This window comes from Cyrtonyx montezumae, unplaced genomic scaffold (genome assembly GCF_038088225.1).
Source record: "Cyrtonyx montezumae isolate F1298 unplaced genomic scaffold, pur_monq_1.0 scaffold_2, whole genome shotgun sequence".
Lineage (NCBI taxonomy): Eukaryota > Metazoa > Chordata > Aves > Galliformes > Odontophoridae > Cyrtonyx > Cyrtonyx montezumae.
Window position 1 is genome coordinate 44,953,046 of NW_027071936.1, and position 23,241 is coordinate 44,976,286.

Genomic DNA, 23,241 nt, shown 5'->3' on the forward strand with positions numbered 1-23,241 from the left:
TATTTGCATCAGAATTTGTGAGTCAAAGAAAAGAGGTTTTTATAAGTGTACTGATGATTTAGTATGGCTAAAAGATACTATATGGGAATGTAAGTTTTTACAGGTACATAAAACTGTCTTGTGAATGACTGTATAAAGGAAAGGAAATCAAGTAGTTTCTTGAATCCTGAAGTATGATTTTCCAAGTAATTTTGTCATTAAATACTTCTGATTGTCATGATTTCTGCATTTGAGCTATTTTTCACATGTAGTTGTCTTGAATCTGGAATGATCTTGTCTTCAAACTGAAGCTTTTCTTTCAGTGATATAATCTTTAATGTATTTCTCTTATGACTTATTTTTAAGAAACAATGAATTTAGTTCTATTAGAAAACTTCAGTGCTGTCAAGCATAATGATAATAGGACAACCTATTCAAAAAATAGCTATGTTGTGTGATTTCCTAAGCTTTCTTTCATTAGGAACCAGTCTGGAAAAAATCCTTTCTACTCAGCCCCCTCTGTTCTTATTACATTTTGAGATCTTCCTTCTCCAGCTTAAATGTCTCCATTCCAGAAGAGAAGTTAAAACACACAAATTATCATCATTCTTCTCTGCAATTAGTGAAGATAATGAAAAAAGGTCTTACACAAAATTTCTTTCAGATTGGAGTGTGGCAATCTAAAAACCAGGGACCAAGTTTTGTCTTTATTTCTGACTGCCTAGTTTTGCAAAATACTCAGGCGTGTTCTTCATCTTTCCTGATGTACATCCTCATTTTTATTCTATGAATTCTGCAAATCTCTCTTTCTCTTGACTGATAATAAAATGATCCCTTTTAATATGAGAGTAATGCAGTAGAAGAATGAGATAAAATGAGAAGTACAAAACCATTCAAAGCATTCTAGAAAAAGGCACTCTACCTTTTAAGATTCACCCAGCTTAAGCCTCTTAAATTTATTCATCCTTAGTAAAAGAGAATTTCGCTGGCACTTTCATGCACAATCTGAGCTAGAAGTTAGTAATGTGATTCTCACTGTTCTTTGTTTCCGTGGATATTTAAAAAATTGTTAATTTTTTTTTAAGGAATATAATGAACAGATGTAAAATTAAGAATGCTAAATGCAGAGGTGTGGAAAGAGGTGATAATTATGCAGTCAGTAATGTCATTAAATACTATAAGAATTTTCTATTAAACATTAAATTGCAAAGCTTAAAGCTTTTTAATACCAAAGATTTGCTTCTTTTCCATTATGTACTCCTTGAAATGCAAAAAACTCTGCCTGATATTTGCAGTTTTCTGTAGAGCAGAAATCTTCCCTTAAGCAATCGCATCCTAAATTTCCCTGAGAATATCTGGACAGGATTTGGACTTCTACTTTTTTAGTTTCTTGCACGGCCCATGTAAAAGCTAGACAGTTCTAGTTAGTAACTTCCTTTTGTGTTTCTTCGTACATATGTAGTTGATTTCAGCAACTAGAGAAAATGTCTTTGGGCATGAAGCAGAGTTTTTATACTTAGCATAAGTTAGAAATCTGAGATGTCTAGCAGTGGCAGTGAAGTTAGGACTAAAGTGATGTAGAATAGTCATTTTGTTACAAGCACACTGAATATGAGAAATCAAAATAGAAATGTGAATTCAAGTTATGGAAGATACTGCAACTTGTCTGTGTAAGGATATAAGGAAATAGTGTAACATACAAAGATATACATATAGGGATTACAAGCTAACGTTGCTACATCTATGTATAATTTAGAAAAACAGCCTCTTTCCCTACATACTTTAGGGAAATTAAATTTCCTGAAGAGAAGATAAGGTATGGCATCTATTAACATTACTTCTCTCATTTATTCTGTGAAATCTAATATGAATGTACTCACAGCTGGTTCTGTGATTCCCTCAAAACACAGGGTAACGTGTTTATATAGATTAATTGTTGGCTGTGCTACGATCAGGAGAATCTACACTGCAGAACAGTGAGTTTTAAGTAGTTGAGAAACTCTTCAACTTTAGGATAAGATGGAGATGTAACAAACATTTAAAATGAACTTTAATGTGAAGATTCATGATAGCTGTAGCAATTAAAATGTTTTTCCTTACCTTTCAAGTTCCATTTTGCAATCGAATTGCTGCAGTATATCATTTAAAAGAGAATGAAATGATAAAATTCAAACTATTCAGTCTCTGTTTACATGAGTAATAAATTAAATTACTAATTTTGCAAGACGCATTTGAAAGAGAGAATTAAATGGCTTTAGAAAGAGGCTAGCACCACTATGAGACAGACAGAAAGCCAGAAGTTTGTTAAAGAAACCAACTATCCAGGAAATTTGTTCTTTAGCTTTTAGATGAAGTGCTGGTTTTGGTTATGCTAACCATCCTTAGGATTATAGAGTTTGGGGGGTATTTTTTTTTTAATACTATTTTTCACTAGCCAAAGACACGGGCAGTAAAGCTTCATCTCTGACAACCTATTTTCAGGATAGTTTTCATTGTCCACCAAATAACCATGAAATGAGAAAAAGATGAACTGACTTGCACTGGAGAATAATTCCCAGAAAATATTCTCTTTCAATTAGGACCTATTGTTCTCTTTGAAATCCAGTTTACATGACTGTTCATACTCTGCCACAGGCAAGATGGCTTTCAGAGCTTCACAATTCTCTGTCAGAATTTGGGAATATAAGTTATGGTATTGAACACTGGGATAAAGTGACACTTGGACACTTTTGCACACTTGGCTTCCTTACACTTCCTTACTGCACTTTCAATGCTGTAGGGTACTTACTCAACTATGTAAAGGAAATAACTAATTATTAAGAGTCTCTCAGTATTTTCTCATCACAATGCTTCAGTCTTCTTTATTAGTTTGGTACATCATTAGAATAGTAAATTTCTATTTTTCTCAGGTCAAACCCTCTGTCAGGAGGGAGACCAGAGATGTACTTCCTGTCCTGATCCATGTGGAACTTCTTTCTGTGAGATGAGAAACAGCCAGACAAACTGCAGTAAGTAGGTTACATGCTTCATATTGTCACTGTTTTAGGGTGTTTTAGAGTAAAATGAAGATGCAGGGTAGGGCACAGTAATTAATACTTTTATTTACTATCTAATGTCACGTGTAACGATCAACTGTTGAAAAGGACAAGGCTGAAACAAAAGTTTCATCATAAATCCTTATATAATAAGAGATACTTACAGTATTTGACATTGGCATATTTTTACCTTTTATGATTTTTTTATATGTTCTTAATTAATGTTTACAGTAATACTTTCTCTTAATATCAGGTTCATTGTTTACATAAAGTAAACAACAAAGTTTAAGTGAGCTAAGGATTTATGTTAAAATTAGGGGAAAGCACAGTATTTTGTTTAGTAGTCTGAGAAGTTTCAGCCCTTTTCTCAAGGAAGAATTTTACTATTCAATCTGGCTAAACTAGTTATTCTTCTGGGTAATACGTTTGTAGAGAGTCAGGGTCTTCCACACTGTGCATTTTCCTGTCTTCCTATCCTGTACCATACAACTCCATGCAGTCATCTCACACCCACTGTTCACTTGCCCTTGAAACTAGAGCAGAACTGTGTTCAGAAAGATTTTTTTTTAATTAAAACTTCATTTCAGGTCATTCACATCAGCACATGAGCAGTATAAGTTTGCCTTTTCTTACATATGAGTATGTAAATGTGTGGACATATCCTGTAATTGTTTTGTAAGCCTGAGCAATACCTACTGCAAATTACGGTTTGTTACTGCTAGCTTGTTTGGATAATGCTACCTACCATGTTGCTACATTAAAATATGTAGGACCCTAGATAAACTTGGGTTTGAATGGACACAGAGAAGACAACTTGCCCAAACTCCTGATCAAAGCAATGCCAACTAGGTAATGCTGCCTAGGATCTCATGATGCTGAATTTTTAGTATTTCCATAGACAGAAATTCCACATTTTTACTGGTCAACCTGTTTGAGCATTAGTCCTCTCTGATGGTAACATCCTCTTTACCTTATGTGGAACTGAAATTTATTGAGCTCCAAACTGTCTTTCACTTGTTATCTTGTCCTTGTACTTCCAATAGTCAGGCTCCATTTTCTTTACACCTTCCCATAAAGTAACTGTTAACAGGAAAAAGATCTCCCCTTAGCCTTCTGTTTTTATGGCTGAACAGGTCCTGTTTTTCTGCCTATACACTGTGTTTCATTCTCCTAACCTTCTCGGTGGCCCTCCACTGACTTCATTCCAGTCTGTCAATGTTGTTCATGAATGAGGGAGCAGAAAACCAGTTACAATATTCCAGACATACTCTCACTAATTCTGAATAAAAGCAAATTACAGTTATCTTTTCATAGATGCAATCAGGATAATTGAGCATGACTTTTCCGTGATAAATTCGTGCTGGTTATTCCAAGTTGCACACACTTATTCATATGTAGCTGTCTTCTGGAAGGATTTTGCACTTTACTTTTCATGGGGATTAAGGCTAGCCTGGCTGGACTGCTGTTTTCTGAATCTTTCTTGTCATTAAAGACAACTGCTTTGGTTGCCTTTATTTTCCAGTCAGGTGCCAGGGTTTCCATGACTGAATATGATAAAATTCAGCTTTTCAATAAAGTTAACCAGTGAAAGTTGAGACAGAAGAGGCAATGAGCACCTTGACCATGCCTCTGATCACTAAGTCACCTGCCCCCACTGAGCAGCAAACTCACATTTTTCCCACCTTTTCTTTTACTGTCAGTGTACTTAAAAGAGCACTTCTTGCTTTGTAATTTTCTTAATAGGTTCAAATCTGGCTGAACTCTGAGATCCATCCTTGTGTGCTTGGGAAAAGTCTCTCCATTCTTCTTCAATGCTCTATCCCCTCCTTTGTCTTCTGTATATTTTCTTGTAATGTTTGACCTCATTTGGGAAATTCACGTTCAGCCAGGACAGTGTTCTGCCTTTGTGCACACTGGAATGTTCTGTTATGCTCTGAGGAGAACCTCCTTTAAGACTAAACCATTGTTTTTCAAACTGATATTAACATAGTCAAAACTCCTCACAAGTACCAGGGCTTACAAGGATGCATCCTCCAGCTCTCTAAAGGTGGATTTGTCTACCTCCACTTTTTCTAAAAGGATTCCTGCTGTGAAATCTGACATCACTTGGTCTGTCCTCTGGTGAGAAGAAATCTATTCCAAGTTACTGGAATAGTAGGTTTGTTATATTTTTTTATTTACTCAGCTGTTCTTCTTCAAGAAATAGTGTGCTGTGGAATGGGGAGGAAGGTATCCATACAGCACAAAACTAATAAGAAGCCACTTTTGAAGGAAAAGATAAAACCTGTTAATAAAAGCTGAATAATTTTAATTTTCTTGTTTGAAATCTCAGATATCTTCATTGAATTATCTCAGTCATTTTCTCCTTTGTATCTCACAATTTGTGGTCGAGAGATTGTCCCTTGCCTACCGAGCAGCAAGCAATATATTGTGGAATACATATACTGATCAAGGAGAAATAAAACATATTAAGTGGAAATACTTCCTCATCGTATTGTGGTCAACAGTCAGTAATTCTCAACAAGAATAGTCTGAATTAGTCTTCAGGATCATTTCTCCCCTATCCAGTCCAATAAATACGTAGTGTTTTATACAGAATAGAATGGATAGAGTATTTGGAAAGTATTTTTCTGGTGCAACATCTGGAAGTACTATGGTCTTTTTTTCAAGTTACTATTGTTTTGCTGTTAGATTAGAGTTACCTCATTTTTGGTAAGAGATGAGAATTCCCATGGAAAAATTCCCATAGAACTTTTCATTTTTGACAAAGCAACATTTTCTTACTCATGGATCTATTTTGATGGAAAATTCCTGGCTAAGCATAGGCTACGTTTACAATACTGAATATGATGGATGTTCTCATTGTGTGATAGTCTCTGGTCAGTTTAGGCTGGCTTTGTAAACTGGTTGCAGAGTATTTTGGATAACAGAAGTATCTGAAGAGGTGTGTGTGTGCATGTAAAGAAGGTAGAAAATTTTTAATGACAATGAGAATCGTTAAAGAGCTGTTCTACAGGGGCATTTCAGTGGGCTAGATTTTATTCTGGGGTTTACCTAAACCACTATCAACATGAGGCATAACACAAGAGAGAACAGTATTTGTGTATTTCTACTCTTGAATAATATGTTATATACAAACACTTAGAGCATTGCATCTAGTTTTGTGTTCATGGAAAAACTGATGAATACATAAAATTAATTCTGTAAAACTCATGAGAAGATGTTTGCTGGGGAAAAATTGAAACACAAAGAATGAACTGAACTGAGTGTGTGTCCCTTTCAACTCAGGATATTCTATGATGCTATAAAATTCATTGTGAAGAAGAGGAAATGGTTTCCATATGAGTAGAATTTTTGACAAATGATATCTTTGAACTATCTCATACACTGCAAAGCTGGGACTAAGTGGTTTGAGACAACAGAAACAGTTAACTGTTGGCAATATGCAAGTGTTTCGTAGGGAGAAAAAGCTATATCCAAACTGAGCTTCATATTCCTCACATTAGCGAGGTAAATGCTAAAAGAGGTTATAATAGCGAATCAGTCCAAGATCAGTTCCTCTATTTAGATGAATAATTTACTGTTGGATCTTAGATGTAGGTAATCTGATTACATACTGTGCTGGCAACTGATATTAGCAACCGTCTGGTGGAGAATATTAATCATGTTAATATGCTCTTTCTTCAGTAATAGGCAAATATATGCAGTCTTTTGATGATAATTGTATTTCAAATGATATACTTTTTTCAAGGTAATTTTTCTCATATTGAAAATGTAAGTAAAATTGAATTTTATTTAAGTATGACACGTGAAGTAAATATGGCTTAAAGTATCATATTGGTCTCAATACTAAATAAAAAATTGAATTTCAGTCTGAATTGAAGTTCTGTATGTTGTTTTCAATTGAGATAGAAAATTAAAAACAAACAAACAAACAACAACACTGATGGCTAATTTTGGAAGAAATGCAAAATCTGTTCAAATCTTTTAAATCCAATCTATTCAGACAGTTCAATCAGTATGTAATAACTCCGCTAAAAATTGAGCAGGAAGTGGACTATAAAGCTCTTGAGGTCAATTCTGAGCTGAAGTACCTGATGATCCTACGGTTATCTTTGACAATTGCCCTGTCAGTATGAAATGTATAGTGTAGTACACCAGTAGGAATTGTGTTTAGTGTTATTTCTTCTATATTTCACTTCAACTTGGAACATGCTTCTTAAATTAAATTCTTATTTTTTTTAAATTGTTCTGTGGAAGGTCAGTGTGAACCAATTACTCTGGAACTCTGTATGAACTTGCCTTACAACTACACTAGTTACCCAAACTACCTGGGGCACAGGACTCAGAAGGAAGCTTCTGTCAGCTGGGAATCTTCTCTCTTCCCAGCCTTGGTTCAGACCAACTGCTACAAGTACCTTATGTTTTTCGCCTGTACAATCTTAGTACCAAAATGTGACCCACATACAAATCAACGGATCCCACCTTGCAGGTACTTTTCTACACTTAATTTATTCCTTAACTGACATTGTCTATTGTATTAGTCTTACTAACTTTTCTGCCCTTCACTGAATGAGCCAGAAATTTTGCTTTGCAATTTCACAGGAAGAGGTTTCTGAAGTATATAAAACAAGGAGAGGAACAGCAGTTTGTATTAATTGTCAAAATTATATAGCTTGTGTATTTATTCTGGAGCATTTTCCACTTCAATTTGGTTAGAATTGTGCTATTATAATGGATATGTAAACATAGAATCAATTAATTGAATATGGAAAGTACTTATAATACTTTGCATTTGGATAACAGTTTATATATGGAAAGCCAGAGCCAAATATCATTGACAACAAGATTTTAGTGAGTTATTATCCTTCTGAATATGAGATTGTCATAAAATATATTGTTAGATTAACTTTTCTTCCATACTCATAAATTAATATCACTGTGCTTTTAAGGATTATGCCAAAAGAGGTCTGTTCCTTCCCATGCTGTTTCTCTCTTTTCTTGGTCTGCACTGCCCTGCCCATATTGATCAGTACATAGTACATTGAAAGAAAATGCATTGAAAATTGCAATATATTTCTTAAGGATTCATAACGTGTGGCTTTGGTTGAGAAATAATGTTTATTTGTCCAGTGAAATACGTTTATGTATTAGTTGAGAGTGACACACAGGAAAATGTATGAAGATAGTGATTTATTCTCACTTAGAAATGTATCATGAAAGTTACAGTATTACGTATAGGACAGTGTGAAGTTAGAGACTGATTTGTGCAAGCTCTGTTTCAGATTTCTGTGTTTGAAAAACAAGTCTTTATTTTTATTTTTTTTTAGAAAAATCAATTTAGTGTATAAAAAATCTTTCTTAATGTAGAGAGGCTAAAATTAAATTACAGACTTTAGCAGCTATGTACCTAGCTAATAGATTTTAGGAAGTACTGCAATCTAGTTGAAATATAGCAATAGTCTTCAAAATTCAAGCATTGAACAGAAACATGAAGAGGAACTAATAAAAAACACAGAATAGTTTAGTTTGAAGAGGACCTCTGGAAGTCCTGACTTTCTGCTCAAAGCAGGACTAACATCACATTTAGATCATATTGAATATATAACTTCTTAAATCCTAGGACTGGAAGCCTGGAAGCTCTTATACCTGTATCCGTGATGCATTTTTTTGTTTGTTTGGTTGTTTTTTTTGATCCTGTATTTCTTTCTACCAAGGAGGGAGTGATTTCTCTGCTTTGTGATTTGTACTTGTTAACTGATAGAAAAAATCAAAATAATTTAATTGATCGTAGAATCATTTGAGTTGGAAGGAACCTTTAAAGGTCCTTTTGTTCAATGCCCCTAATGTAATGAACAGTGAAATCTACAGCTATATCACGTTGCTTGTGACCTTGAACGTCTCCAGTCAACATTTTTGATATTGAGAAGAATCTTAAAGGAAAGACAAAAACATGTCATAACAAACAAGATATGAATGAACTGACACTGATTAAATAGGCTGCAGTTACATTACTCTTTTCTTTAGTACATTTTGTCTCATTTCATGTGAACACACAAATAGAATTCAGCCTGTGTTCTGTATTCGGAAGCTATCAACCGGCTAAAAGCATCATTTTAGAGTTACTAGATGTTTTGCACTCTGTTCTGCACAGTATGTGTTAAATAAAATACACAGCAATTACAATATTATGCAGAACTAATGTCTTCATTCTAGCTTCTGAAATCAGTATTGAATAACCTGCTACAGAAAAACATTGACTCTCCTTCACATAATCCCCCCAGCAAAATGAAATTTGACAAGAATGATGATGTCTTGTTTTCTCAGAATAAAAAACCATCCTTTAATTGATCCTAAATAGGCCTATATTTTAGGTTTTGGTCACTCCATTTCTTGAAGCTTGCAGGAAAAAAACAAACACAATAAAAACAAAAAAAAAAAAGTAAAAAGATAAAAGTAACGTGATGAAAAGATTCTGTTCCTAGGAGAAAGTTCTGAAAAAATTAATCAACTACAATACAAAGCAAGCTAAAAGTGACACAAGGAAAACTGAAAATAAAATGGAAATGTGGAGGATTCTGTGGTTGAATATTTTTCAGCATATAAGAACAAAGGAGAACTTTCTTTGAAACAGCAGGAGAAAGTCTAAGTAATTACAGGTTTAGAAGACATCATCTGAAAGATATAATTGAATGCATTGCTGAGTCTAGAGATGAGACAGGACAATGGAGAGACACTATTGTATTCAAGAAGGTAAAAGTGAACTACTATGAGGAAATAATTCACCAGGTTATTGGGGGCTGAACCAGCGAGCAATGGATTCAAAGCATATCAAGAGAGCTACAGGTCAGATAAAGAAAATTATATATATACGTGTATAAAATCTTAATAGTGTGAACATTTTTAAGAACAGCTTGGACAAGTTATCTATCAAATATATAGTATGTTTCTGTTGGAAGAATATTGAGGTTCTTATTCCTCTTTGCATAGATAGTATTCCACAAAAATGAAAAGCAACACTTGAAACTGATACCATAGGTGGTTATACTGATACTATTGAACTCTCTGAAAAAAGAGACAGTAGGAACAAAGAGGAATTCAATATACCACAAGAGTGTGGTACCATACAAGAGTGTTGTATTGAACAGCACATCAGCAGCAATTCCAGGCAAAAGGAGTCACTAAATGTTTAAAAGAATTGTTAAACTAACCGGAGGATTTCCAATTAGGCACTTTTGCTTTGTAAATTTGAAATATTCGACATGTATTTTGAGAGACAGGATATCAGTATAGATGGAGTGAACTAACTTTATGTGATTACTCCTGTGTTTTTATGGTAAGAAAATAAATACCCAACAGCAGGTCTATACTTTTGACCTTTTCTATGTGTGATAGAAGCTTCTGTTGCTCTAAATGAAAATACTTGACTAAGGTGACCTGTGCTTTGATTTTATTGAACTTCCTGGGAAATTCTTTGCTCTTTTGTTTGTGAGTTTAAATATATTATCTTTCTGGAACCACGTTTCTAGAAATGGCTGAGTAGGAGTAGTTCCCACACAGTATTCACTATGTGCATCTGAAATACAGTCAAAATATTTAGAACTACCTGTTCTTATAAACTCAAAAATTTGTCAGTGACGAAGCTTTCTTCAGCACTACCCTGCTCTTCATATGGTGTACATGGTGCAATCATATTGGAGATGGCATCATCAGAAGAGGTAGCATTTTATGGTACAATATACATTTGATTTTTTTTTTCCTTGATGGTGAACAGTATTTCATATAAAAGTTTTGCTGCCAACCTTCATGGACAAGAGGATATTTGTAGGTAATTATATTTGTCTATTCTATCATAACTCAGATAATAGCTTGCGTACAGTAATTTAAACTCATGTTCCAAAAATAGTAATATATTTCTCTTAAAAGGTATTTATATTCACATATAGAAATCTAATTAACTGATTTTTCCTTAATCTTCTGTAAGTTTGGCTAGGATTATTAACTTCTGAAACATGGTAATTTCTAAGACGTTTACTCAGTTATTCTGTGCAACTCCACTTTGTCTCCTCAGGACATTATGTGTGCAGTCTAAGGAACGCTGTGAGTCTGTGCTTGGGATTGTAGGTCTGCAGTGGCCGGAGGATACTGACTGCACTCAGTTTCCAGATGAGAACTCAGACAACCAAACTTGTCTGACACCAGATGAAGATGTAGAAGGTACATATAGCAGAAATAAGAGATTGCATTTCTGAAGATACTGATCTATGGTTTTTAGAATTTTTTTTGGTTGGTTTTGTTTTCATACCTTCCCTTTAAATTATAATAGGTCATGTAGAGTGGCTTAAAACATTCATGTTGTCAAATAACTGTAGGAATGATTCAAGATTAGTTTTCAGAGAATTCTGTTTGCAGATAAGAGGAAGTTTTTATAAGCATCAACTACCCTTTAAAAGTCAGTGTTTGAAAATTCTGGCTGACACCACACCTACTACTAGTTTATACTTATCCCTCACTTTTTAAAACCTATCTAGATGATATGATAATGATTTTCTAACAGGGAGCAAAGTCTTGGAAATCTTAAAAATGCTAAGTTCCATGACATCTCTGAGAGAAATACAGTAAATATACTATATTTGCTAGCAGTTGTTTGCTAGCATTTTATTTTTATTTTATTTTATTTTACAATTATTGTTTTCTAAAAAAAAAGGGATGTGTCAAGTCGGTCACAACAGACAAATTTCATTTTCTTGAAATTCAGCAATAACCCTACTCATGAGTACGGACATGGAACAAAAGAATGGAGCTGCCTTAAAGGTTTCTACTTTTTTTTTTTTTGTTGCTATATATTAAGAGCGACTGTGCAGTTTTTTCTTCTGCCATGGTCATTTCATGTGAGGTCTGTGGGGATTCTGACCTTTTACTTGCCAAAGATGCCAGTAAAATGGTGGGAAAACTGTAAAATAATGTGTGCTACGGTGTTTACTGTATACTAATCATTCCTGTTCTTTCCATCTCCCTCACTTAAGTGGTGATGACAGTCATTCCAGAGTTTTTGATCTTGCTTAGAAAAAGCAATGAGTGATAGCTAATTAGTCTGTAGTTTGTTTATTGAAAATGTATTGCTAATGAGTATAGCAAAGCTTTCTGAGAGGCCACTGAAGCAAGTGCAACGAGTACCGTTTCTTCATGTAAAGTCCATGTGCAGATATATCATTTGGGGAGTTTTATAAGATGAATTACTCCATAGAAATGAAATTCTTTGTCATGGGACTCAGAGAGACAAGGAAATAATTTCAGAAGAAGGCTGACAGAAAGGAATTAGTGATCATTACACAGTAGTATGTAGGAATGGAAAAGCAAAAATTTGGTATAACATAGTTAGCTATGGGGAATAGCATTCCACCCCATTCACAGTGCAATTGTTTAGAATAGTTACCTACTACTGGTTCCAATTTATCATTTCACAGGGTTTCTATTTTTGTTATTTATCCTTCCAAAACAGTCATAGTAATAAATAACTACACACGGTGATTAAGCTTTCAGCTTATGGAATCTTGTTTCTGTCTGTTTCTCGTCATTGACAGAGTGCTCACCCACTCACTTCAAATGCCGTTCAGGGAGATGTGTCCTGGCATCCAGGAGATGTGATGGTCAAGCTGACTGTGAGGATGACAGTGATGAAGACAGCTGTGGTAAATAGATTATATGAGTTGAAGGGTACTTTCCTAATGAAGAGTAGCTGAGACATTAGAGAATATTCTGGTTTTTTTCACTTAATGGAACCATAGCATGATGGTTCACACGATAACCCACTTTTCTCCAAGAAAAACTGTATTTGGAAACAATTTTTTAAAGACTAGTGACAGTAAAAATACTTCAGCAGGAATCCTTCTTGTTAAATATCAACACAATTTATTATATTCAATAGTAGAAATTCTGCTAACAGTGATATCTGAGTATTCAAATAGTAATAAAGATTAAAAAAATGCTGTAGACTTAATTCTTTTGATATTGGTGGAGGTTCTAATGAGTTAAAATATGACTTCCTAGCTGTTTATATCTTGAATTTGTAAATGCAGTTTTAAGTGTATGCAAAGTAACATTCTCACTGTGGTATATTGACACAAGATCTGTGCTACTAAAGTGGATCCTGGCCAACCTTTAGCTTTGAGCATAAGTATAAAGTGGTAACCACAAATTTTATTCTCTGGTACATTCAAGAGCAAATTTATGGTAGAGATTTTCTTGGCTCTTTGCTTAAAAGGATATACTGAGCTTGAGAATAACCAGCAAATCTCCTGTTCACTGTTTATCTTTGTATGTGCTGGTAGGAGTATTCTGAGAAGGCATTCTATATTATTTCCTACAGTAAGGTATAGGCTTCTTGGAGTTCTGCATTTTTTCCTGCTATTACAAGGGGCAAAAAGAACAATTACAAACCATTAAGTATTTAGAGAGATGGTGTGAATATGAGGAAGGGATCTGCATCTTCTGTCAGCATAGGATGAAGTTATACAGTCTGGTTTGTTTAACAGAGAGTAGATTTACATGAAGGAAATGGCTAAGGAGGCAAAATATTTGTGGTAATAAAAGATTCTCCACTCTGCTGCACATGCACGCAAAAAAAAGATCCAGTGTCTGAAAGCTGAAGCTATAGAGGTGACAAGCTTTGCATTTTAATCTAAAATTATCTTTTATAAGAGCAGGTTGTTTTAATGATTGCTATAATCAAGGTGTAATTTATCACTAAGGAGCAATGTATTCTAAGCCTCAGGGAGTTTTCAAATCAAGATTGTATTCTGTCTGTTCTTCTACTCCACTTACCTCCCCCTGCAAAAAACAAAGAAAGAGAGAGATATGAAAATCAAAATAGGATTTAATTCTAGATCATTTTGGATTTCAAAGGCAAAGCTGGTGATTGGAGTAATTGTTTCAGAGTTGATAATCTTTTTGCCTTTGAATCAGTTGTTTTGAATGTCCTCCCCACCAAATATTCTTTTCTGCCACTGTTTTAACTCCTTAGAACACAAATTTCTATGCGTCTTTTAGGATAATTTTATTCTCCTAGTCATTAACATATGAAATATTGCCCTAATATGTAGCATTAATTTTTCCAGTCTATCTCTCTCTGTCTCTATAGTCTAGACAGAATGTCACTAGCAATCAACAGAATTCTTATCAGCATCTATAAATATGGAAAGCTGTATCTGCTAGGAAATTATAGCTGCCAGAGTGACATTACATTGACCAGAGGTAATGCTGTTACTGAAGAACAGGCAGTCCTTGTAGAGCTCCAGAAGTAAATGTCTCTGACGCATTTATATGCCATGCTTGTTGATTTCCCATACATAGGCAACTAGCTCACTTTATCTTTTGATAGGCCAGTCAGCCTCACCACTGTCCCTGGAAAGGTGATGGAACAGCTTGTTCTGGATGCCATCACCAGACAATTGGAAGAAAAGGAGGTTATCAGGAGTAGCCAGCATGGGTTCACCAAGGGGAGGTCATGCTTGACCAACCTAGTGGCCCTCTATGATGTTGTCACTGGCTAGGTGGATAGGGGGAGAGCAGTGGATGTAGTATACCTTGATTTCAGCAAGGCATTTGATACTGTCCCCCATGACATCCTTATAACAAAGCTAAGGATGTGTGGGATAGATGAGTGGACAGTGAAGTGGGTTGAGAACTGGCTGACGGGCAGAGCGCAGAGGGTTGTCGTTGGCGGTGCAGAGTCCGGTTGGAGGCCTGTAACCAGCAGTGTCCCCCAGGGGTCCTTGCTGGGTCCGGTCTTGTTCAACATCTTCATCAATGACCTTGATGAGGGGATAGTGGCCACCCTCAGCAAATTTGCTGATGATACAAAGTTGGGAGGATTGGCTGACACGCCTGAAGGCTGTGCTGCCATTCAACAAGACCTGGAGAGGCTGGAGAGCTGGGCAGTCAGAAACAAGATGAAATTTAACAAAAGCAAGTGTAGAGTTTTGCACCTAGGGAGGAATAACTGCATGCATCAGTATAGGCTGGGGGATGAGCTGCTGGAGAGGAGCTCTGTAGAGAGGGACCTGGGTGACCTGGTAGACGACAGGTTGACCGTGAGCCAGTAGTGTGCTCTCATGGCCAGGAGGGCCAATGGCATTCTGGGATGCATTAAAAAGAGTGTGGCCAGCAGGTCAAGGGAGGTGATCCTCCCCCTCTTCTCTGCCCTGGTGAGGCCTCATTTGGAGTACTGTGTCCAGTTCTGGGCTCCCAAGTATAAAAAAGGCAGGGATCTCTTGGTAAGAGTCCAGCGCAGGGCCACAAAGATGGTGAAGGGCCTGGAGGATCTCCCCTATGAAGAAAGACTAAGTGAACTGGGTCTCTTTGGCCTTGAGAAAAGAAGACTGAGAAGGGGACCTGATCCAGGTTTATAAATATCTGAGGTGTGGGGGACAAAGTGGCAAGGCCACTCTTTTCAGCAGTGTGTGGAGACAGGACAAGGGGGAACGGACAGAAACTGCAGCACAGGAGGTTCCGCACGAATGTGTGCAAGAACTTCTTTACGGTGAGGGTGACGGAGTACTGGCACAGGCTGCACAGGGGGGTTGTGGAATCTCCTTCTCAGGAGATATTCAAGACCTGCCTGGACACCTACCTGTGTGACCTGGTATAGGGAACCTGCTTCGGCAGGAGGGTTGGACTCAATGATCACTTGAGGTCCCTTACAACCCCTGTGATTCTATGATTCTATGATATTTTATACCATTAAATTACAGTCAGCTAGCATTTAAATTGAAATCACTGAAGTGCCTTTAATGAGAACCATAGCTTTCTTAGGTTGGAACGTCTTCTCACTGCAGGGAGAAGGCTGGTAGAGACTAGCTACAGTGTTTGCATCATTAAGCTACCATTTCCTAAACTGTAAGAGACAACAGTCTAAAGGGAGTAAAGTATATTTTGCCCATGAAGGGTAGAGATGTGTTCAGCACACACTGTCTCCTCTCATTAGGATTTCCTATCAGACTCCCGTATGATCTTTGTAGGGGAAATTTCATCCATAAAACTGCAGTGAAGTCATAAGACAGACTAGGATTTGAGAAGAAAATTTGAAACAGAATTTTGAATGTGAAAGAGTGTTTCAATAAAGCATGGAAGTTAATTTCTTAAAAATACTATTAAGAGAGAAGTGAAGAGAGATTGTGGTATTAAGTATGCTTGATTGTAATTGATTGTATTCATTTACTGGCTGCTTAACAATGCCTCTGGCAGAGAGCAGAAGAGGGTCCTAGAAGAGTACTAATGACACTGATGACGTGATATTCAAAACAAGTATTGTCCTTCACTATTTTCTTCAGTCTGAATTCTGACTCTAGTATTTTAGCTTAAGAGAAAAATGTGGACTTAATATTAAGGATCTAGTTATAATTAAAGGCAAGCGTATGTCTGAGTAACTAGTGGTTAATTGCTTCATGTACTGAGGGGTGGTGAAGCTAAAATCTTATGTGAGTACCTGTAATGTAAATACAGACAAGTTTTCCTACCTTGATTTTCACTTCCATTTAATTATCATTAAATTAACAATGTGCATTGTGCATATATAGAGAGAGAACCAACAACAGAATTCTTAACAGTAGACAGCATCTTTCCAATGAAACAGTAGATTTTTTAACACAATTCATAGAACGATAGAATCCTTAGAGTTGAAAGGGACCTTGAAAAGTCATCTAGTCCAACTCCCCTGCAATGAAAGGGAATTCACTATGCAGTTAGTTTTTATCCGGTTGTCTCTGTATTTGTCTATGGTGCCCTCAAAAATAAATTTGGCAAAGACATGGGACATTTCACAATATAGCACTATAATATGTGATGAAGAAAAACAAAGATGAACTTAATTAACTGTAAACACTTCAGCTCAAAAATTGCAAGGTTGATAAATCAGATTTTTTAATGCTTTTTTGTTTTATTTTGTTTTCATATCATATTCCTAACATGACTGATATTCTTTGTTTTTTTATTAAAGTTGATTTCAATTATTTTTTCCTTAATAGTTATCAAAATATATCAAGAAGGAGGCCTGGAAGATGGCCATATGCAAGGAAGGTCTTTTATCATGCAGAATTAGTTTCATGTGTTCAAGGTTATTTATTTATCTATATGCTTAACATTACGTGATTTATTCAATCTAAATAAATAAAGCACTTTGCACTTCCAGATGCAGTTAAACCTGAGTGTATTCTTCCAGTAATCTCATGAGCTAGAAGTGTTTCACTGGTTCATACTAGTAAAATAATCACTTCTGAAATAATACTCATAAACAGCATATCTACTCACTAACTTAATGTTGATATCTTGCTGCAGTTCCAGATCCATGAAAACAGAGGTGCTATTTAAAATAGAATTTGTGAGCAGAGATCAAAACTTGCTGTATGAGGGTGCACCAAGGCTGTCACCTGAATTTGAGCTTGGATTAAAATGAAAGCTAGTACTGTCAGCTGTAAAACAGGCCTAACAAGGAAATCAAACCACCCATTTTACTCAGGAGAATGGATTTTAATGGCTTCCTTTAAAATTAGAATGTCAGATATACAGTATGTCAAAACATTCCATTCTTCAAACTGTGTCACAGCAAGGTGCTTTATTACTTGGTTAAAAACAAGTAGTGAAATAAAACAAGGTAGGTTTTCTTTCTAAAATGTACTTCAAGCTATTTTTAATTCCTAGTAGTTGACAAACAGGAGTTATATTGTCAAAGCATTTTGACACAGTTATGAATATTCCTCTTGAAACCAGTGAGGCTGGTTAGCAGGACTGAAAAAATAATCATACTGTTTGTTCCCTCCGTAACTATGACTCCCCTGGAAGAGCCATACACCTATAGGTTCTTCCTAATATTTTCAGACCGGCCTGGTCACACTAAGAAAATTGCTTACACTCAAAACTTACAGTATCCCTCTATCTTACATTGTGATCTGCATTACATTCTGTCTGCCAACATGTCTCTATCTACATTCACTGCCAAAAATTTTATATATTTCTATGCTATTTTTTGGAGATTCCATACTGCCACAGGATTTAACTTTCAAAGATCAAAGTTCTGTGTAGAAGTGCTACTCCAAAAGTACTGTCTCCTATTTTATTATATTGGCCCATGTCAGACACACATGTAGGTAGGTTGGCAGTAGAGGCAGAACCTTCCCAGCAGTATTCTGTTGCATTTTATTGCCTTGTGACAGACAGGAGCAGAGGGGGTATCTGACAAAATAGCATCTGTATGGAGTACACATGAAGAAAAGGTGTGTCACTGAATTTCTCCATGTGGAAAAAATTGCACCCACGGACACTTATCAACATTTGCTGAATGTTTCTGGAGGTAAAAGTGTGGCTGTCAGCGCAGTGAGGCAGTGAGTGGTAGTACTGACAGTGTGTCACCTCTACTTTTGCAGATTTTTGTAAGAATGCTATGTAGGCTTTTGTTTATCACTGTCAAAAATGCACAGCTCATGGTGGTTCCGATTTAGAAAAATAGTGCTTTTTGCTGAGAATTTGCTCTATCATGTAGTGTTATTTTACACTCTATCTGCTGTAGTTTCCTTGGAAAAAAATAAAAGACATTACTTTCAGAGCAACCAAAGTAATATGCTTTTAAATACGCTATGTATTTCAGGATTGTAAATGATTATATATTAAAAGTAAATACTTCTGCTTTATCTGTCTTCGTGTTTACGTTTATTGCATATATAGTAATTACATCTGAAGAGTAGTGATTGATCAGGTTTGAGACTACTGAACTAATACCTAAATCATTATTTACAGCATGTGTAACATAATATGGTTTATTATTTTAAAAGCAGTGAGGCATGATGTATTCTATATCCATTCAACAAACATGCATTGTGGCAATCTTGCTTCCATTTTTGTCATTAGTAACTGTTCTTGTTAACTTCTGAAGTAACTATTCTTGTTAATTTCTAAAATCAGTAGCACAACTAAAAATATTTTGGATATTTCAGGATTACTAAGAAGAAACAAAATAGTTGATTTGATATTGCATGCAATTATTTGAAAATTGTGCTTTTCTTCCCTCCAGGCTGTCGAGAAAGGGGTCTTTGGGAGTGTCCTTTGAAGAAGCTCTGCATCAAACACACAATGATCTGTGATGGTTTCCCAGATTGTCCTGACATGATGGATGAAAAGAACTGCTGTAAGGATTTATGCAGTTTGTTAATTCTGTAAAGAGTTGGTCACATTTTTAGGATCTTGTGGCACAGAATAAATGGATGTAAAAATGTTCTATATAGAAAAAAAGTCATTCTCTGTTTCCTTTTCACTCCTTCCATTGCGCCAGTGTCTCTCTTTTCTCACCTTTTGTCCTCTGGTGTTGACATCCCTGGGTCCTTGCTGCCTCCTTGCTCACTTCAGCCTTCTGTATTTCCTGTTTCTCCTTCTAACATCTTCATGCTTCTTATGTTACTCTTCCAGAAGTCAAGCAAGTGGGGAGGAAAAGCAGCTTGGCTGAAAAGGTGACTTCTGGAAATAGAGCAGAAAAAATATATATATCTCATGTCTGGAGATAAGGTCAGGCTTTACAGGGAGATTGCTCAGCTTGAGTTGGCATTGGTGTCAGACAACAAAAAAAGATTTTTTTAAGTATACCAGCAGCATGAAGAATTCTAAGGATAACAATGGACTGGATATCTGATCTACACCTACCTTCCCCTCCACGTTTTTTTTTTTTTCCAGTCTCTGTGCATTTCATGTTGGTTATTTTTGTCTGTGTGAACTGTGTTTTTCCTCCTTGCAGCATTCTGTGGGAAGGATGAGCTTGAGTGTACCAATCATGAATGTGTGCCACGTGAACTTTGGTGTGATGGACAAGCAGATTGCAGCGACAGCTCAGATGAGTGGGAATGTGGTAAGTTTCTGCCACAGCATACTCTGCCTGAAAGTTATGTTTGGGTTGATGGCAGTATTAATGGTAATAATTAATGGTGATTTGATTTAGAATTGATCAGAATGCAATTGCAGTGGTGGAGAGATGTTCCCATTATTACCAAATGCAAACTGGATTCAGATTGGTGAAGCAGGCAAGAAGTGGGAAAAGATAAAGGAAAAGCTTAGTGTTAAGTGTCGCACTGCAAATATATGAGGAAAGTAACACTGCAGGGAACTTCTAAATGATATGTAAGGTCAGGAAAGTACTGTGGAAAGATGAGAAAGGAAAAAGGCATTTGAATGCAGAATTTATTTAGGCAAAAATTCTAAGCCCTGATTCTGTGCTCATGAAATACAGTGTGAAATTCCCACTGAATGCAGTGGTGAAAGTTCAAGCTTATGAAAGGTCAGTATTTCTAGAAGGTTCCCATGGCGTTGACCAGAGACCTGTAGTATGATGAAACCTGCCAACGTTAACCTCATGCTTTTACATGTAGAAATCTCCATGTGTTTTTCTTTAAATAGAAATTGAAGTAGATTAAAAAAAAAAAAAGCAGATTGGAAGCTAGTAGTATATCCTCTGAAAATTCACAGTTCACTACTGTATGACAGTAGTTTGTATTACTAAATTTTGAGATGCTTTGTAGCTTATTTTAAATATGGAATAAAGGCACAACATTGCTTATAGAAATAAATATTTTGTATTCATACTACAGTAAACTGTATAAGCATTTAAAAATGTATCATTAACATTAATAAACAACAAAATTTAATAAAATATATGTACCAAAGAAGAAATTCTGGTATTGCATATTTGAAACTAAATTTGACATATAACTTTCTTATTGGAAGAAAAGCAGAAGCCCCCTCACCATGTAGCAAAAGTGTGCAATGACTGGCTGTGTTAAGATTACTGCTATCCAAACAAAACTCAGTAGGGCAGTTTAACTAAAACCAGCATGTGTTTGGGGAAGAAATGTCCAAACATTTCTAAAGAATCCTAGAAAGAAAGGGATGTAGATTTCTACTTGCGCATTTTGGGCCATTTTGAGATGCTTTTTACATGTGATAGGGGCAGCTCACATGCATTTAAATATAGATTAAGAAAGAAATAATGGTCATGATCTTTCTTGTGAAAAGAAGCTGGGGATTTTTTCTTCTTACATCCACATACCTCTTGACCTGTCATACCAGTAGGCAAGAACAATATGTATTACTGGAAGTCAAACAATGATACCATTCGTTTGCCAAGCAACATTAATCCCTCAAACTAACTTAGTGATTTCAGTTGAATTCTTTGTGGGGTAAAATATTACATAACAAGATTAAGACTGATTATGCTAACCTCTGCTAATGAGTCGAGAGTTTATTCTAATCTGGTTTATTCTAATCCACTAGCTGCTTTTGCTGTTCAGTGTCTCATGCTATTCAATGTTATCAAGATTCTAAGAGCCATGGTTGCCTTGATTTTAAATTGTAAAGCTGTTGAGAACATGAAATGACAACAGAAATGATAACATCTTGGAAGAATGTTGCTGTAGGTTTTTGATGTACCATATGTAAAACAAATCATGTGAAATAGCAATAAAGTTATTTTTCTTTTTCTTCACAGTTACCCTGTCTAAAAACACAAATTCCTTGATGTTTCTGACCGTTCACAGGTCAGCTGCTGATAATCATGTTTGTGCTGATGAGTGGGAAGAAAATTTGAGTCAATTGGCCTGCAATCAAATGGGTTTAGGGTAAGGTCAGTAGTTTGTAGCATTGGTGAATTTCTTAGGACAATGGAGAGATGGATATTGATGTGAATGACCATTGATCACTGTAACCCATGCAATATTAGACTTAATATGGGAATAACATGAAGAAATGAAATAATGAACTTGTGAATTAAGATAAAAACAAATATGTAGACACTTTCACCGTTTTATAAGTATTGTGTGATCGTTAGGAGTCTTGAAAAGATAGTAATGTCTTGGTAAACATCAATCTTCAAACTTGCAGTTACTTCTGAGGCTCAGAAATGTTTGGAAATGTGTTACTCTGTCTTCCTAAAGAATTAATGCAAGCTTGTCTCAAAAAACAGGGAACTATCTCTGAGTTCTGCAATAAATAACAATGTGATAGGCTACTGCTTTCTAACTGCAGGATTATGGAAGTGCCTAAAAACGTAACAGAGACAAAACATTGAATACTTCTTTCCTATCAACAGTAGAAGTTTAAACTTCTGGATCTAACCTATTTTATTTTCTCTAAAAATAAACATGGCATTTAGGAAATCAAATTACATGCAAAGTAAAGTACTGGAATTTGTTGTTTAAATCTTGATTTCTAGATCCTTTAAACAGATTGTATAATATACTTGACCTACCTTGAATATATTCACACTGTCCAGAGGGTTCTCTTAAATCCTTACAGGTTTAACAATATGAGACTTATTTAGACAACATTTATTTTATTAAGAGCATAAAAAAATAATTATTAAGTAAGATTTACTGAAAATAATGTTACAGGTTGTAGTCCATGTGGAAGACTTTGTTTTAATGATTTTATGTGGCAATAAATATGAATATGTGGTTATACAGAAACTTTATGCAGTATGTTACAGACATTTTCGTTTATATTTGATAGTTTGTCTTACCTGTTATATACAGAAGTATATTAAAATACATGAAGTTATCTGGAGAGGAGTCTATTGAAGAAATTTCAACTTAATAATTTCTTTCAAATAATGATAATGACTCCAAATTCATTAATAGTATGGTCATTTTCCTCATATAATATTTTTATCTTCCATGATTGTATACTTTCTTTAAGTAAAACTGCATTTGTTATTAGAGATGTCTTAAAAAAATTATACATAGATACTGTCAGTCAAAGAAAGGTTATTCCAATGATTGAACATAAATACTTTTCCCAAACTGTGTTGGGTCCTAGTTTGTAAAAATGACATCAAATTTTTTTCTTATTTTTATTTTATCCTCCAGGGCTTTCAAATCAAATTTGCTGAGTTTAAAACTACACAGCTATTACATCTACACAGATAGGAAACAGATGCTGTTTTAGCTCTGAAATAGGACTAATTTGTTTTATATTAGTGCCCATACATATGTTATTCAATACCTTCTGGCAAGACACAAGGCTTCCTTTTTCAAGCCTGTTGTCATATGAGTCTGAAAACAATGGAATTGTAGAAGCTGAATACATAAATGTTACTGTTATTTTGAAGAGAGAAGAAATCCAGTTTTGGATTATATTTTATTCTAAAGTTTGATACTTTTGTGATAATTTGCATAATAGAACAGAGAAAATAAGGTTT

General features: G+C 35.4%; 1 protein-coding gene across 1 annotated transcript in view; it reads left to right on the top strand.

Moving 5' to 3' along the window:
- The window catches only part of CORIN (corin, serine peptidase), a 117,218-nt gene that overhangs the window by 77,438 nt on the left and 16,539 nt on the right, over nucleotides 1-23,241 (top strand). The window contains 7 exon segments of the mRNA XM_065737057.1: nucleotides 2,889-2,987; nucleotides 7,275-7,506; nucleotides 11,086-11,231; nucleotides 12,599-12,706; nucleotides 19,078-19,191; nucleotides 19,792-19,902; nucleotides 21,535-21,664. Coding sequence (XP_065593129.1) covers nucleotides 2,889-2,987; nucleotides 7,275-7,506; nucleotides 11,086-11,231; nucleotides 12,599-12,706; nucleotides 19,078-19,191; nucleotides 19,792-19,902; nucleotides 21,535-21,664 — 940 coding nt within the window.